Source organism: Lichenostomus cassidix, chromosome 7 (genome assembly GCF_008360975.1).
Source record: "Lichenostomus cassidix isolate B80296 chromosome 7, HeHo_3.0, whole genome shotgun sequence".
In the NCBI taxonomy this organism is placed as follows: domain Eukaryota; kingdom Metazoa; phylum Chordata; class Aves; order Passeriformes; family Meliphagidae; genus Lichenostomus; species Lichenostomus cassidix.
Window position 1 is genome coordinate 1,168,408 of NC_139488.1, and position 16,978 is coordinate 1,185,385.

At 40.9% G+C, this 16,978-nt stretch overlaps 1 protein-coding gene across 4 annotated transcripts in view; it reads right to left on the bottom strand.

The window, feature by feature from the left end:
• ERBB4 (erb-b2 receptor tyrosine kinase 4) overlaps positions 1–16,978 on the bottom strand; it is a 552,538-nt gene that overhangs the window by 127,030 nt on the left and 408,530 nt on the right. For 3 of the 4 annotated variants that reach the window (XM_085065694.1, XM_085065698.1, XM_085065697.1), the window contains exons 13-16: positions 10,836–10,968; positions 9,231–9,324; positions 7,600–7,754; positions 2,322–2,396 (exon numbers count right to left, since the gene is read on the bottom strand). In XM_085065694.1, coding sequence (XP_084921820.1) covers positions 2,322–2,396; positions 7,600–7,754; positions 9,231–9,324; positions 10,836–10,968 — 457 coding nt within the window. Of the gene's footprint in view, positions 1–2,321; positions 2,397–2,505; positions 2,551–7,599; positions 7,755–9,230; positions 9,325–10,835; positions 10,969–16,978 lie in introns of all 4 variants that reach the window. The other variant, XM_085065696.1, reaches the window with a different exon arrangement.

Here is a 16,978-nt window from a genome sequence, read left to right on the forward strand (position 1 = left end):
AAAAACCACTGTCTGAAACAGCCAGAAGGTAGCAAAAGGAGGAGAAGCATTGCAATAAGAGGCAGGAAAGGAGGGTGGATAGCACCTTTGGATATCCTGTGAAATTCCAGCCTTCATCTGCTTTGCATCTTTACTCTGGTGATTTCTAGGAAAGGCTGGTGTGGAAGGTGGAACCAAAACCAAAGCCCTACAGGAATAACCTATGCAGGAAGCTGCATGAGGAGCTATTCTTTTGGATATAACTCTATTGAACCTAAAAGTTAAAAACCCCAAAATTGAACTATGCAGAAAGAAATGCATTGCTAAAAGTAAGGTTGTTTTCCCACAAACCTGAAGGGACTAAAGATAAGCAGAAAGACTGAAGTTTCACCAGTCATTTGGGAAACAAGTCATGTGATGCACATCTGATTCATCTTTATTAAACATGACAGAAAGAGTTCCTTTGCTATTCTACCAGGCACTTACAAAAGCCCTCAAGTCAATGGATCTTGGCATAAACAATTTGCAAACTAGAAAAACTGGAAAGAAAAGCAATACCGATATGAAAATGGAAATTGGAGGAGATGAGGAATATCTCGTTGCTTGGGTTAAAGCCCTGCCCTCCCTTTCAGCTGCCTGAACAGCAGAAAACCCTGTCCCCTTCAACTCACTGATAATTCACAGCAATGGGATAAACTCAAGTCAGTCAATAAGGGTCACACTGATTATTAATTAATTTAGGATTTGTAAGTCTCAGGAGAGTGCACATTTGTTAAAGGGACATGAAGAAGGTTCTATCTAAAATTTAACACATCCATTTTTGATTTAAAACCCTAGTGTAATAAAAAGTGTCACTTTGCCAGTGCAGTTTTGCCCATTTTTAGCCCAAATAGAATAAACCATTTTCACAAAAGAAAGGAGCACAATTTCACAAATCTAATATAGAGATATGAAATTTCCTTCTTTGCCTTGAAAGTGAAAGGATATATACTGACATTTAAACACAGTGCAGTAATTTTCCTAAAACAAATTCAGCAAGGTTCAAACAAACAAACAAACAAAAAATCTATCAGATCCAAAGGAAACAGGAAACATTTGAGGGCCTTTTCCCTCAGACTGAATGGAGCAGGAGTAGAACAGACGAGCAGAGTAAAACAATTGCTTTTATTTCTGTAGTTTGGTAAGGCCCTTAAACTTCTGGAAATAGTAATACATTTTCTATATTTGTGCTTTGAGTAAAGTGGATGAAATTGAGACCTTTAAAACTGGGGCAGCTCTGTTTGGATGAATCCATCTGAAAATGAGGCACCACAGAAGTATCTCAAACTGGAAATCCCAGATCAGAAAGATTAAAACAAAACATTGAAATATTGAAAAACTCAGTCGTTTTCTGTTGCTTGTTCATTGGTTAATGAATTAAGTCAGAACTGATACAGATTTAACAAACAAATATACCCTTTGATAGCATTTATAGTGCACTATTTTTTGAGTCCAAAAATGTTTTCTCTCATAAGCTAGAAATAGGAATATTCACATTACGTACACCACTAGGAAGGAAAGGCAACCTTAAAACCTTTTGTAAAAGACAAGAAAAAAAACTCAAATTGAAATCATTAATGAGGTGGGTTTGATTGAAATTATGCATTTTTCATCTAGTTTTAGCTCAGGAGAGTAATCCCAAAGCCTAGAAGTCATACTAACCAGTCTGAATTTAAAAATGAACAAACTCAATGGCAACATTGGGCTTTCATGAAAAAAAATGAAGAATAAAGCCTATATTAATTTGTTTCAATTGTCATTACTGAAAAGTAAAATGGCTGTGTGGTTACAGTTTTTCCTTTAAACAGAAAATAAAAAAAAACCCAAAATAATAGTGTTATATGAATTAAGGAAGAAATTTGGTTTTGCTAAAACATTTACTTTCTTAAGTGAAGGTGTATGGAAGAAAGAGGTTTGTTTGCTTTCAAACAAGAACCAAAAAACACTCCCAACAAACAGAAAACAAGTAATTTCCAATTTAACCACAGTTTTCACCATCTAATAAAATTTAATCTAGAAAGATGTATGACTACAGGAAATTTCCAAATTTAATCCTTATTGATTTAAGCTAAAAATAAAAACACTTTAAAAAAAAGGCATTTTCTAATCAGCCCAAATGAGCAGAATTTTCCACTTGCTTTCAGACAGAAAAGCAAATTTGGATGGGGAGAGGCAGCTCTCACTTAAGGACAAGTTGTATTCTCCCCATGGCATGTTTTTGTGCACAAACTGGATGGTATGACATTGGTGGGGCAGGCAGGGCAGGCCCTGGCAGGAGGGATGGGATGGGGTGGGGATGTTACCTAGCGTGCTGAGGCAAAGTGGACTGCCGCGTCCATGGATAGTAAATGCAGTCATGACTAGCGGGGCCTCTACACCTGCAGGCAATTACAGAACAAACCACGTCACTGCCAGGCAGGACATGCACACCATGCGCCCTTGTCCACACGTGGGATGGAGACACACAGGCACAGCACCAGCCAGTACCTATCCATCAGCCCGATGCAGTCCTCCAGGTGTGGCCCTATGCACCTGCAGCAAATCCACAGTGGAAATGAGGAGAGAAAGAGAGACATCTGTTATTTACACACCCAAGAAGCAGGAATCCCCTTTGTGTTCTTCATTCTAGCTCTTAAGAGAGACCTAAGGCACCAAAAATTATAGCTTGTGACAAGAAGAGCAATAATAGCACCAGCACTCGGAGGCAGGCCGTATCTTGGCTCAAGCAACACTTAAGGCAGGTTTCACCTGCCTACGTGGGAGTCCTGACAACAGAATTGCTTTTCCTGCATGTTTTTCTGAGTCATCAAACCAGTGATTACTGCACAAAAGATGCTCATTTGCAAGTCGAGACCTCCAGGAGCACAGTCCAGAACTTGCTTTTCTTTCCGTAATTGATGCAATTGTTCATTCTGTTCTAAGCTCCCAGCCAGGGCAACTGCACAAATATTTTGGAAGCTGACTATACTTTTTTAATAGTGAAGCTCAAGGATCAACTTCCAGCAACAAAAACCACAGCAAAATGATGTCTGCTGATTCAGACATTTTACTTTGCTTTCCTTGGATGCTGCCCAAAGTCCTCCACCTGCACAATAAGCAGGTGCTCACCAAAGGCAATGGAAATGCAGAGGATCACTAAATGCAGCATCACTAAAATGCAATAATGGAAAAGAGTTTGCAGAACGTTGGCATGTGTGGATTTCCTTTGCCTCCATGAAGAGCAGGACCAGTGCCCTGGTCCTCTGCATTCAAGCAGCAAGCCAATTATGCATTCACACAGCAGTCAGGATTCTCAGAGACCTAAATTTAAGGTTTTAGGGGTTAAAACAACCTGACCCCCTACAGTGCTGCATGCCCAGCTAGGCCCTCTAGCCATGGGGAGTATGTAGCCCTCGGCATTTAAGGAAACCAAACCGTTTATTTCAACTCCTTAACAAGATCTCAGAGCCATTTTATTAACAGGCTCTTTGGCTGTACATCTACTGAGAGGAGAGTGATCTGACACATCAGTAGACTGCAACTTACTTCTGTTGAGGCATTTTAAATTTAAGGTGTGATCCCAAACTCTTTTAAAGTTTGCTGCTTTCAGATTGGCTTTGATGGAAGGATATGCATGTCAAAAAAACTGAGTTCAAATATACTCCCACGAGATCTTCCTTCTGCTTCACCATCACTTGCCACTCATCAGCTTTTGCTGCATTTTAATTGGTATCACTCTGCCATTATAAAATTAAGTCAGTGAATTCAATTTCCCTGTACCTGCTCATCAGGGAGAGCACATCAAGTAAACCTTACCCCTTGTTTGTTTACTTGAATTTTTATTTTTACATAAGACATTTACTCTGGTATGCAAACACAAACTGGAAGAATTTCCTCAATGATTGCTTCCTCCAGCATATGTGCAGACATAAAAAGGATACAATAAATATCCAGATAATGCATAAATGTAAGGGGTTGATTTAAACACAGTTCAAAAACTTAATAGAAAGAACTCTTGGAATTTCAGCTGTTCTGGGCACCAGGACTTTGGGATTCAGGACTGTCTGAATTCTAAACCATCTCAAACCCATCCAATCTTTCTTCCTTTCATGGCATTCTCAGCAATTTGGAGAAAACAAGTTCAGCAATGAAGGAAGCTAAAAATTTGCTCAGATCGTCCATTTCCTATCATGTCAAGAAAAGCTGAGCACAGACTCTTGGTATAAATAAAAAGGAGGGCATCTTCAAATTACAGGTCTGAGAGCCTGCTAGTAGTTCAGAGAACTGGCAGACTGACATCAAGAGCCTGTTTTCTCAGAGTCACTGCACCTGTACATCTGGAGAACAGGATTGAATCCAAGAAGAGAGAGCTGTTTGGACCTCACCCAGTGCAAGCTGAAGTATCATTGATTCTTATTTCAAATTGTAATCTTCTTCGGTGGACTTCCCTTCCCCAAAGAGAAAACTCTGTCCCAGTGCAATTCCATTACTCCTAGTGGAGCAGTTCTCAGTTTCCTCCCTCAGTGGCTGTCCTGATTCCATGCAGGGAAGCACAACACTGTGTGAGCCATGGCAATATTTATTAACAGGGTATTTTGCATCACCTCGCCATCAGTTATTTTTCCTCAGGAAGGAACTCCCTTCATTTCAGGCTTTTTGAGGCATATAAGGATAAGCCTGACACAATCATACATCATGCTGGTATCCCATTCACACCCAGGGTTCCTTCTGCTTGAAGTCTGGATGATATTTTCTTTTCCAAGTAGGGTCTGTAAAATGAACTCATTAATTGATACATGCCATTTTATTAATTATATATTCAGTACTTTACAGCAGTTCAATACAGCTTGTCCAGAAAATTACCCTTGGAGTTCATCCTAGCTTTACAGATAATCTCATTTTGAAAGGAAATGTAGGGTTTTGAAAATTGCAGTAACAATCTTTTTTTTCCAGAAACAGTCCAGAAATATTGCGCTTAATCAACTTTCCTTAAGGTTGAAAGGTGGGGCCTTAACTGCACAGATGTGGGGTGGTGGCAAAGCTATTCCTAGCCAGATGAATTCTCAAAAATCTTGGTCACTGGAAACAAACAAAACTGATTTTTCAGCAGCATGAGTGGATTATCTCCGGGGAGGAAAAAACCTTAGCTGTAGTGGTCATCTAGCTACTGTTATGGATAAAGACAGACAACTCCACCCAAGGGCTACTGAGCTAACAGGGAGTGTCTCACTCATGAGGAGAGGAACAACGTTGAACTGGAGCAGGGGGTAGCAGGAAATTTTGCAAAACAGAAGAGTAACAGTTTTTCTTATTTGGAGTTTGTGATATTGTTTTATCTGGAATTCAAACTGTCTTCCTAAAAACACACCTGAGCTTTGAAGGCAACATGGTGCCTCTGCCCTCAAATCCCTTCAGGGCCACACACTGCTGCTGGAGCTCCCATGACTCCTCTGGTCATGGCTTAGAAGGAAAAGCCATGAAACTCCTCATTTTGGTGAGGAGTAATGAGCTACCTTCAAAAAGCTGTGTGACAAAACACGTTTGTATGATGAGGGGAAGTGTCCAGTGAGATCTCCCATTTGTGTTCTGCCCAGCAAGGAAGCAGGCTGTCACTTGCTATTGTATAATTAGTAGTTTGTTCCTGTGGAAGTGTTCCATTTTGGCTAGCTCTGCAAGAAGAGGTGCCAAAAGCTTTCCAACTCTCTTGAATTAAGTGGGATAGCTGTCCCACGTACCTCAGATCTGCTCCAAACTGGCTTCAAGAAGCTGATACTTATCATGGGGATGCAAGGCCAAGAGCACAGTTGTTGCACCCAAATCACTATTTGACAGTTCCCCTGGTCAATGCAAGATCATTAACAGGGCTGGATAATTACACACCTATTCAGAGGAGCAGTTATTACACTTGAATAAAGGAGGAGAACGTGCTATCAAACCTCACTGAAGCAGTGCTCTCCATGTGTCAAGACGGAACTGTGGCAGAGCACAGGGAAACACACAGAACAGGTCCTTCCTTGGTGCCAACCAGTGGGGATGACTGGAAACATCGGGTGAGAGCTAACAACCTATTACATCAAGCAGCCTGACTCCCAGAGAGCAGCACTGCAGCAATGAGGTAATACCACACTGGGAGCACTGCTCTGCAGGAGCTCAGCCCTTTCTGATGGGCATCCCAGCTGTACTGAGAGGGCACTGGTTTTATTCCAGCACTTGATCTGGCAGCCAGGAGAACAGATGTGTGGGATGAAGCAGAATTGCATTTTCTCTGTAACTTTCAGTCACGAGCCAAAAAGAAATATGTGTTCTCTCCACAACCTATTACACTAAAGAATCATCACTGAGGGGAATTTAAATATTACCAGTGCCACAAACACTAGAAATGGTTGGATCAGTTAGAACTCCTCAGGAAAGAGGAGAGAACAGGAAGAAGTATTGCTTCCTGGAAGCCAGGACAGCTGCAAGGCACTTCCTATGCTGGGCAGACAGTAAATCCATCGTACATCCATGGTCTTGCCAGATTAGATCAGCACTGGCACCTCCTCCATCTGTGAAAGCCAGGACCAGAGCTCCTGGAGTGAGCTCATCTTTTCATATTGTTTCTTCTTACACTCTTCTTCCACAGTAGCAGCATTTTTCTTACTGCATAACTGATTCAAAGGGTCTGAGGGGGAGACAAATCTGTAACAGATCCTGGCTGTGTCTCCACGATCTCCCTCTCATTTCCCTAATGGCTCTATTGTAATTAGATTTGCAAAACCAGCAAAAGGTCTCATTTTGAATGGCAACAGTTGTTGACATCAAGATTACATTGAATAATTTACTGGTTTAATTTTAGCTGCTAAACAATAAAAGCCTCTCATTGAAGATTATTTCACTGGCTGATGTTTTCTCTTTTTCCCCTGGGTGCCTCTCCCTTTCTTTGTATGCTGGACACTATGAACTGTCCCATGGAAAAAGCAGCAATAACTTACGTGGCCTGTGCAAAACTATAGGCGTGCATGTGACTATTGTTACTTTGTTGAACAGGTTTTTAATTCTGGTTTAGCTACATGGGCTGTATTATTCCAAATGCAACTAATTAGTCTGGGCACTTTGACAGGACTTCAGAAACTGATGCTCAGTCTCAGGCTCCTGTACAAAGTCTGGTTTCAAACAAACTCTCCTGTACAAACTCTGCATCAGTCCCTGCAGGAAAAAGAGAGTAGTAACACTTTTGTCTCACAGTAGCACTGCCAGCTTTGTTCACCAAGTAGCAGAGATTCTCTCAAGGAGCAAATACTAAAATTAAAGTCATTTTGCAGGCCTAAAATTAAGTGAAAGGGCAGCATTTGCTACAAACCAGTGTAGAAGGAAAGCTGTGAGCACTGCTGTGGAATGTTCCTCCCTGTGGTCTTCAAAAGGGCTTTTTTGTGATAAGCTGCTGGGCATTCATGACTAAAACCTGAATGCCATGAGAGACCAGAAAATCAAAAGTTAAATTCCTCCTGCTCACTCTCTTGTCAGGAGTGGGACAAGTGCTTTACTAAGCCAAACTGCCTGTAAGGCACTCTGTGCTCTGAGCAGTGCATGGATAGGGTGGCTCCCTGCACTGCTTGCACTCACCCTTGGGTGCAGTTTGGATGACACGGATGGCACTCCCGATCCTCATCAGCGTACTTGAAAATGAAGCTGTTGGCCCCCTGCAAGCCATCAGGACATTTTTCCACACAGTTTGGACCATCCTTAAAATGGAAACACTTTGTGCAGTGGTCAGGTCCCTGGAGAGCGTGGAAGAAAGAAATGCAGTGCATTCAAGTTACTGTGTGTTTTCCTGCTGCACTAGAGCTGCATTGGCACACACTGAGCAGCAGCTGCAGCAGCTTCTCTCCCCAATGGACAGTGAGCTCCCTGCAAGCTTCCAGCCCCTGTTAGGGAGCAGCAGATGTATAAACCCTGGTGGTTTTGGCAATTAACTTATTCTGTAGAGTGCAAGACTAAATAGCAGCTGCTAGATGGGCTTCTAAACACTATTGGTGTGCTTAACACAATGAAGCCCATGTCCACTTCAACACTGAGAAACTTCCTGCAACTTTATTCAGTATTGACCCCCCTTTGCACAGCCACTGCAATGGCCCTTCAGTGGGATCTCCTGCCTCTGCACTCCAGAACTATTGTCCACAAGCACGTGGCATCTGGTCACAGCAACACTGAAGGACTTCAACGTCTCCTTCTTAATAAATATGAAGACTAAATTGTTAAGAATGACAAACCAAGACTGCTGGACAATGTGGAAGTAAAATTTTAAAGCTGTGATGATAAACCAATGTATAACTAAATCTGGTGTTCATGTTGAGCACTGCCTAGGATTTTATATCCATAAACCCTGCTACAAATACAAATTTCCTTCATGGGCTGAACACTTGAAACATTAGCTTCTTGCCTTACAACTATGTTGCAGAAAAACCCAGTATTGTAAGAAAAATCATGATGCCTTTCTTTTTTCCATTCAGTAAGTAAGTCAGAGAAATAAGGAAATAAATGATGGGTTGTATTTTCTCAATTATGAAGAGCCTAAAATATAACTCCTCATTCCCAGCATACATGTGACTTTTAATCTTGGCAATACACAGAAAACTGGAAGAAAGAGACAACTTGTATCTCACAAATGAGCAATAATCTTCGAAAGAAAAGTTACTTAGAAAAGTTACTATAAAGGTGTGAGAGAGTTAACCATCATTTAGGATGCATGAAAAAAAAATCTATCAAAATAACTTAAAGGCTATCTAAGTACCAAAAATCTCCAAGCATATTGTTCAAACTGAGAGACTGAGACAAATTCTTCCCTCTTTTCTGGGGGTGTGGGGGAAACCAGGACAGAACTAAATATAAAGAATGAAAACAGGGATAAAAGAGGGCATTCAAATCACAACTGCGTACTTTCTGTCTGTAAAAATTGTGTGCATCTATACCACTAAAGCATTAAGACATCGCAGGAAAAGGAAAACTTTAAAAAATTTCTTAAAGAGGCAGATCCAAGAAAATTTATTCCCAGCACCAATTTAGCATGAGCAGAGTTCTTTCCCTACATGCAGAGCATGCATATTTTCTGCTTTTGTTAATGCTAATTTGCAATGGCTGCTTTAAAGTCTGTAAGAAGAAAAAGCCTTTACTTCAGCACAGTTTTGCAAGTTACCCTGGACCATAGCAAACAAAACAACCCAAACCCTAACAAACAGCACAAGTTTTGCTCTTACCGGCCCGTAGCATGTGATCATGTTTTCCTCCATCTTTTCACACTGGGGATCACACTCCACACAAACAGAACCGTTTGCAAATTCACGGAATTCCCTGAGAAAATATTTTGCAGGCAGGTTAGGAAGAAAGCCAACTTCAGCCCAAAACTGAGCCCAGCTGGCTGGGTCTTCAGCTGATGGAATTGAGCTCAGGGGCACTAAGACCAGCAGCCTGTCACAGCAGCTGAGGACAGGACACCACCTCATCCACAGCCAGGTGAAGCCTCAGCATCTTCTTCACCAGTATATAACTACAGCCAGGTGAAGCCTCAGCATCTTCTTCACCAGTATATAACACTGCAGTTTTAGTTTAGTTTTAGTTTATACGAACTATAAAACTCTTTTCTTGACAAATACAGACTTCATTAACAGGACAAAATTGCTGAATTCTTGATTTTCATCTATAGGATTGTCACTCGTGACTCAGATTCAGGAAGCCACTGGTGACAGAGCTGTCCTTGTTGCAGGTAAGTCTCTAGGAGCACTTGTTTTAAAGCCCATTCTCCAAAAGGCTCATAATGTTTTAAGCAACAATTCTGGACTAGAAGAGATGTCAAATACAGCTTGACTCCACCCTCAAGAACTGTTGCTGCCCTACAACACAAATGTGCAGAGCTCTCCAACAAACAAAAACTTCTCCCCAAGCCCAGGTTACAAATATTTTCACACATTTAGGATGGAACTGAGCCTATGGAAAGTGTAAATACCATCTACTGATGAACAGAACATCCTGACTGGGTCTCCTCATGCTCTCACTGTGACAGCAAAAACCACCAAGGGGACCAACTTATTCCCGTGCACTGACAACACAACTGGGGTCTGCAACTCTTCTTCTTGTTGGGGGCGAGGGAGGATGAGAGAAGAAGAGCTTTGTGCACATAAAACTGTACTGACAAGGTTTTGCATGTCTTCTGCAGATAGAAGAGATAGAATATTTTCATGCATATGTGGGAGTTCATTTGGCTCAGTTCTGCTTCACCTTTCTGTCATAAGGCAGATTCAGCCTCCTTGTGCTGCGTAGGTATTCTGGGTAGGTATTCACCCAGCAGAAGTAGCAGAAGGAAAAGGGGGAAGGACTCATGTTGGGTTTTTTAATTTATATTTGTGTGTACAATTGCACTGTGCATTACGAAAAAGAGAGAGAGTTTTCCTACTCTGGGATCCTTACTCAGAGAATTTCTTTATCATATGCCCAAATCCAGCTCATCTGAAAGAACATAACTGGATGGTTCTCAATAGAGGTATGAAGAAGGGAGAAATTGTGAGGGGGGGGTTTGTAACGTTCTACCTAAATCAAATTGTTCACATTACCAGCAATGCAAAAGGTGCAACATGATCATGCTGAGTGAAAATTTTAGTAAGCAGAATACTAGGGAGCTTTCTACACAAGTTCAGATTTAGAAATCCTGGAATTGTAGCTTGAATTCGACATGTTTCACTCAAAATCAGTAATTTTAGTAATGGGGCCAGATACTGATTAAAGCAAACCCAAAATGACTTGCTCATTGAAGTCCTCACCAGCATTAATTAGCAACTTTGGGGAAAAGCACAAGGGGAGTGTCCTACCCATCGTAGAGGTTGCAGGAGTCTATGCAGGTCCTGCCCCTGATGAAGCGCTTGCAGGACAGGCACTGGTCTGGCCCTGGCCCCCAGCAGCCATCACTGGAGCACAGCTCGTTGCACACCATCCCATCAGCAGCTGCAGAGAGAGGGGATGCAGTCAGTGATGCACACAGCCCTCCCAAATCCCAGGGAAAACATTCCGTCAGCATCCCGACACACTCAGAAATGTACATGGAATGTCCCCATTTGCCAGAAACAGGACTGGAAAAAAGCATAAAATCACCATCATACCACAACACAAATGCTCAGAGCACTCAGCTGGAATACTCTGCACACTCCTGCTCTGCCCCTTTCAGAAGAAATAGAGTAGGAAAAAGATTTAAGAGAGTGCTGCAAGGATGATCAAAACCAGAGAAGGGCTTCGAAACCAGGAATAAACAGAGAAGCAGCCTCAGAGATGGGGGAGAGAGGACATGAGTAAAGTTTCTAAAATCCTGAATGGCAAGGAGGAGGTGAGTAAGCATGAAACAATTGTTTACTGCTTCTTCCAAGTCCCTCGTGGGCATTCAAAGAGACAGGAATCCAATATAGCTCAAAACTGAGATTTTTCTTCATAGAAGGTAAAGATCAACCTGTAGAATTCCTTGATACAGGACACAGTAAATGCCAAAAATTTAAAGGATTCAAAAAATCAATTGTCCAAATCCACAAAAGTTCTATTAAACTAAAATGTAAAACACTGCCTGTGAACTTGGAACTCCCTGAAATAATACTTATGCATGGTGGGGAAAAAGTTGAAGCAAAGACATCATTAAGTGTGATTTTTAAAATATTTATTGCAAAAGCACCTGAAGAGCCAAAAACCCTTTACAGTAAAACCCCCAAACCCACACCAAAATACACAATGAGCTAAGGGTGAGAGGGAAAGTTTGTTTCAAAGAGTGTAAGTCTGTATTTTTATTTTATTTAAATCCTTCTCTATGTAAATATCTAGATGATATGACAGATTGAGAAAATGAGCAAAGAGCAAAAGGAAACACATTATCTCTCCAGCATCTGATGAAAATCTGGGTGCACTTTTAGCCTAACCCTCACATGTGAAAGGACAGAATTAATTTGAATTTATTTTTGCACAATGAAACGTTTTACACAAACGCATTTCACACTGGACTGAGTAAATTAAGCCCAGCAACGACCTGAAATATCAGAGATGGCAACAACACAGGCACTTGTTTGCTTTTTAAACCATTGGAAAGAACTTAAAGGATATAATAAATTAGAAGTAGGTGTGCTGGTTGAATTCTACCACCCCCTTCAATACTTTCTTATTCAATACACCACAAATAACCTCAGGCATGAGAAGTCTGCACATGTTTCATCGAGGTTGGGATTTAATTGATTTTTCCATTTTATATCACCTATATATATATTTTTAATGGCAACATCCAACATCCAAAAGCTATTCAGAAGTATCTTTCTGTTTTTTCTTTTGCCTCAAAGCTCAAATCAGGTACAGCCAAATGTAAAATTGTTACATTTAGGAGTCATTACAGGTGCTCCATTTGCTTTGAAGTGTATTAATTATCACAGATTCCAGCCCAGCAAGAAGGAATTGGGAGGCTATTTCAGAGAGATGCCTTGTCCCCCTTCCCTGAGCTCTGCTGCTGCAGTCAAGTGAGCCACTCCAGCACAGCCAGGACAACCAGAGACAAAATTCAGCTTCTCATTGCTGTCCTAACCCAAATTTCTTTTGTGTAGCAACATTTTTATAGTGACTTTTAGATGTCAGTTGTTGCACTATGCTGTCACTCTCTGAAGCTGCAAATAAAAACCCAGAAATTATCCTAGTTCAAACTGAGAAAACATTTTATATAGTGTCATGGTTTTTGTTTTCTAGTCAATAACTCATTTTAAATCTTTGTCACACAATAAAGAAAAATTTAACCTGGTTTGGAGATCCCTTTTTTCTCATTTTTAATTTTAAGAATATTGATAACTCTTCAGATTTTGTTTTCCACGCTCATCACAGAAAGGCAGTTTCCTGTTTGCTTTCTCACCTTCTTTTGTAACTTGAAATTGTGATTTACTACTAGTGATAGCCTTTCTTTTCATTTTTCTCACCCATCAAACTACTCTGGGATCAGATGTGCACACACAGAGTGTTTCACTAAAATATCCCTCCAAAGAACAAGGGATACTATTACAAGATGGCTCAGAAAATACAGAGTAACTGTACACTAATAAAAGGAGAGCTTTTCAATAAAGAAAGTTATGATTACCCTATTGGAATGTAGCCAACACAGTGCCTGTAGTTAGGAAAAAAGCAACAGAAACAAAAAAACCGCATGGTTTCCTCCTGAAATGTTTTCATAAATGAATCTTGGCAAGGAAGGAGTGGTTGTTTTGACAACTTATAAAAACTCATTTTGCTTGTCTTTCTCTTCTTTAATTGTGGGGATGGCTAAAGAAATGTTTCAATTTTTGACACATTGTTTGGCATTTCCATGGGCTGAGCATGTTCTGCAGCTCCAGCACATCACATGGCCTTATGTGGAAGGAAAGAACAATAATGTTCTTGACAGGAACTGGATTTTGTCAGGAGTTTTAGAAGAAGGGCTCATTCTTTATTAATGGGGTCACACAGGTTAGAAGCAGAAAGGTTCGATGTTTTTCCCCAACCTAAACAGAACACAAGAAAATTAGTTACTAAAAAAAGAAAAATTATTATTTGGCTGTGCACTTCTGGGCCTGATCCAAAGCTCCATGAACTGTACAGAAAAGCTCCTGCAGACTTCAATTAGCTTTACATCATGCCCGATAATGAATGTAATAATTTATTCAAGTTGTTAATTGGTGGCTAGATTGATATCATTCATAACAATCACATCTGTAACAACCTTTGCCTAGCAAGGTTTCACCTGACACTGCAGGTGTCACTAAAGCTGAGAGAATTGCTTAAGTAACTTTGGATAAAAGGACATTTTTTGCAGCATTTATTTTTTGTGCTCTCATATTTCACATGAGTCACCTCTGACTGTTCCATAAAAAAACCATGCTGGGAAAAAAAAGGCAGAGTCTTCAGCATGGAGCAAGGGCAAAATCTACCTATTCTTTCCTTGGGGAGTTCTTCTGTTCCCTGTGCACACAAGCTTGGACACTGACATTGTTATCCCTGAGTGGGTGTAGGGAAGTGGAGAAGGGAGAGGTCACTTTCCTTCCATGTATAGTCCCTTTCTGGCATGGCACCATCTTAGAAAAACAACACAAAGCACTAGAGCATCCTGGGGGTTTATGAGTTTTTTTGTTTGTTTTATAAATTAAAAACACACACGCATTTTGCTCCTGTATCTTCAAAATTCTACAAAAAACGGGAGTCTGCCATAGGCTTTTAACCTAAAAATAAAATCCATCTTGGAGGCAGTGAAAGACTTAGTGACTATTTTAACATTGTTAAGAAGTGACATAAACAGCAAGACGAAATAATTAAGAGTATCAGGAGTATAAAGCATATTTTGCATGCGGGAAAATTTTGTAGAATTTTCCACTGGCTGATGCCTGTTGGCTTTGTCTTGTTCATTGAAAAAAAAATAAATCAGAATTTTGCCAAACTTTGTCATTCCAGTGTTATCTCAAAGATGAAGCATTAACACAGACCAATTTTTTCCACAGAAATTTTACTCCCCCTGCAATTTTTCAGTATTTCCTCACTGATGTAGTCAGCTGAACACAGCATTAAATGGCATGGAAAAAATATCATCACCTTGTGATAGATCATAAAAGTCACATAAATACAATGGTGACTAGAAGATCCTGGAAGCTCTTAAATGAGTTTTCAGAAGAGCTACACACCGAGAGATAAAGTTTGCCATAATTTGCTTTAAGCTATTAAAAATCACTGGGTAGAGAGGAAAACAAATCCAAGCTGATAGTGGCTTAAAATATAAAAAGAAACAATAATAAACATACCTGAGAGTGGCTGTAATAATTAACATTGTTTAGACTGGTTTCTTGACTGAAAATCACGTGAAAAGAAGTCTTTGGTGGATATTTTCATTAACAAGTCACACTCTTCTGGTTGCCATGCAAGCAAACAGTATTTCTGCCACAGCGCATGGATTGTGGTCCTGGAAATATTTACTTACACATCTCCTTCCCCATTCTGGTGAGGTTTTTTTGGCATTCAGGAGGTGTGAGCATGTGCCCAAACATCTGCAGGATCAATGCCCAGAACAGGCAACACATGGGAAAGGCAGAAATGGAAACCCTAGAGACTCGCTCTCAGATCCCACACATTCAGGCAGTGCAAGGTGCAGGGAAAACTCTCCCAAACCCCAGTCTGCTGCCTGTCCTGGAAATGACAGATACTCCAAAGGGTGCTGGAGAACTGCATCTGGCTCCAGGGAGCAGTGCTGCCTTGCTCCAAGTGATCCTGCAGAGTTAATGAGACATCCAAGCTGAGGCAGAAGCTGCCTAACCCATCTAAAAGTCCATTTTCTAAACCAGCCCCTTGGTACTGGAGCTTACATTGTGACTTCTTAAAAGGGAATGAATGAGATTTGTTTTCCTCTTTAAGATTCCTGCAGTGTTAAATCTCCTAAAATGTCTTTAGGAGTATTTTGATTCCTGGAAAATGATGAGTGTCTATTACAATAAATCCTCAGCAAGCTAGAGGTGAAATAAAGTTTACATTTTCCCTTTGTGTGCAAATGTAGTGACAAGGCATTCATTGTGAGAGGATGATGTGACAGCACATCCCAGTTTCCATTTTCTCTGGAAGCCCATGTTTCAGTAGTTGTGGCAGCTTCAGAGGGACTCAAACTGAGTGATCCTGGAAAGGGCAAAGAGGTATTTGACAAAGGAGCCCTCACAACTAATGCAAGAATATGTTCCAAACTGCTGTGTTCAGCTATGTCCCAAAGCTCTCAAAAACAGTGAAACAACTGGGATACTACTGCATGAAGGGAAAAAGCACCTTATGAAATTCACCTCTGAGTGATTTCCCATTGTCTCCTAACATATGGGAAGTTATAGAAAGCTTGAAGCAGAGAGGAATCATTACTGTATGAGACATGAGGCTTGTGCTCCACCTTATTACTGCTTAGTTTCTTTTTATATTAAATGTCTAGGAATGAAGGAAATTTGATTGTTCTTTCATTAAATGCTCCATGATAATCAGACAGCTAGAGCCAATCTGATGTAAGAAAACATCAGAGCACCAAGAGCAGATTTGCCTCCCAGGGTAAGCAGTTTTTCATCTGGTAGAAAGGAAAACCTGTGCTGTCTGGAAGGTTCACAATTTCATGTATCTCCTGACAAGAAGGGACCAACTAGGATCTGGAAATATAACCTTGGTGACTCTTGCATGGTCATCAAAACCTTGAGCTTCTTCATTCTTCTGTTCTATCAGCCCAAAAAATTCCACATGGGAGATCTCAAAGAGCTAATTCTTCCTTCATGACATGCAAAATACAGCTGTTACTAGAGCACTAGCACAGAACTAGGTGGTTCCTCACCACATGATCCTGTTACACTGCAGGGGAAAGCAAGAGCAGAGCCTGATTCCTGGGCAGATATGCTTCTCCTTCTTGGCAGCACCTCTATTTTCCAATCAATACTCTATTTTTATAGCTGGCTTTCTATGTGGGGGCAGGAAAAAACCAGACTATACACTGCAACTGTTCAAGTATTTTTCATCCTCACAAGAATTAAAAGCAAAAGAAAAGCCCTGAGATGGAAAGAAGGAAAACCTGGAGAACAGAAGCTGTTAAGACAATGATACAAAGCACATGGATGTCAGGCAACAGGAGCTAATGAACAGGGTAAGGTTGGGTGTGTTGAAAACAGAGAGTGTGCAGCCTTCTCTGTCCTGCAGCTGGTTAACTCCATGATTCAGGACTGTTGTTGGACTCTTCACCCAAGGTTTGTTCGCACATGACACTCCTACCACTTGCTCAGTCATCTCTGGAGGATGAAGCAAGCTCTGCTATTCTCTCAGACAGCCTCTGCATTCACCTGCCCAGCCTTTGTCACCTCCTGGCTGGGTGACAGAAGCAAGGACACCAGGATGTCCAGCACCCTGTGCCCCTCCTCACCACAAAAGCAGCAGCAAACACTGCATCCCTCCCCCTTCTGTGCTGTTCCCACAA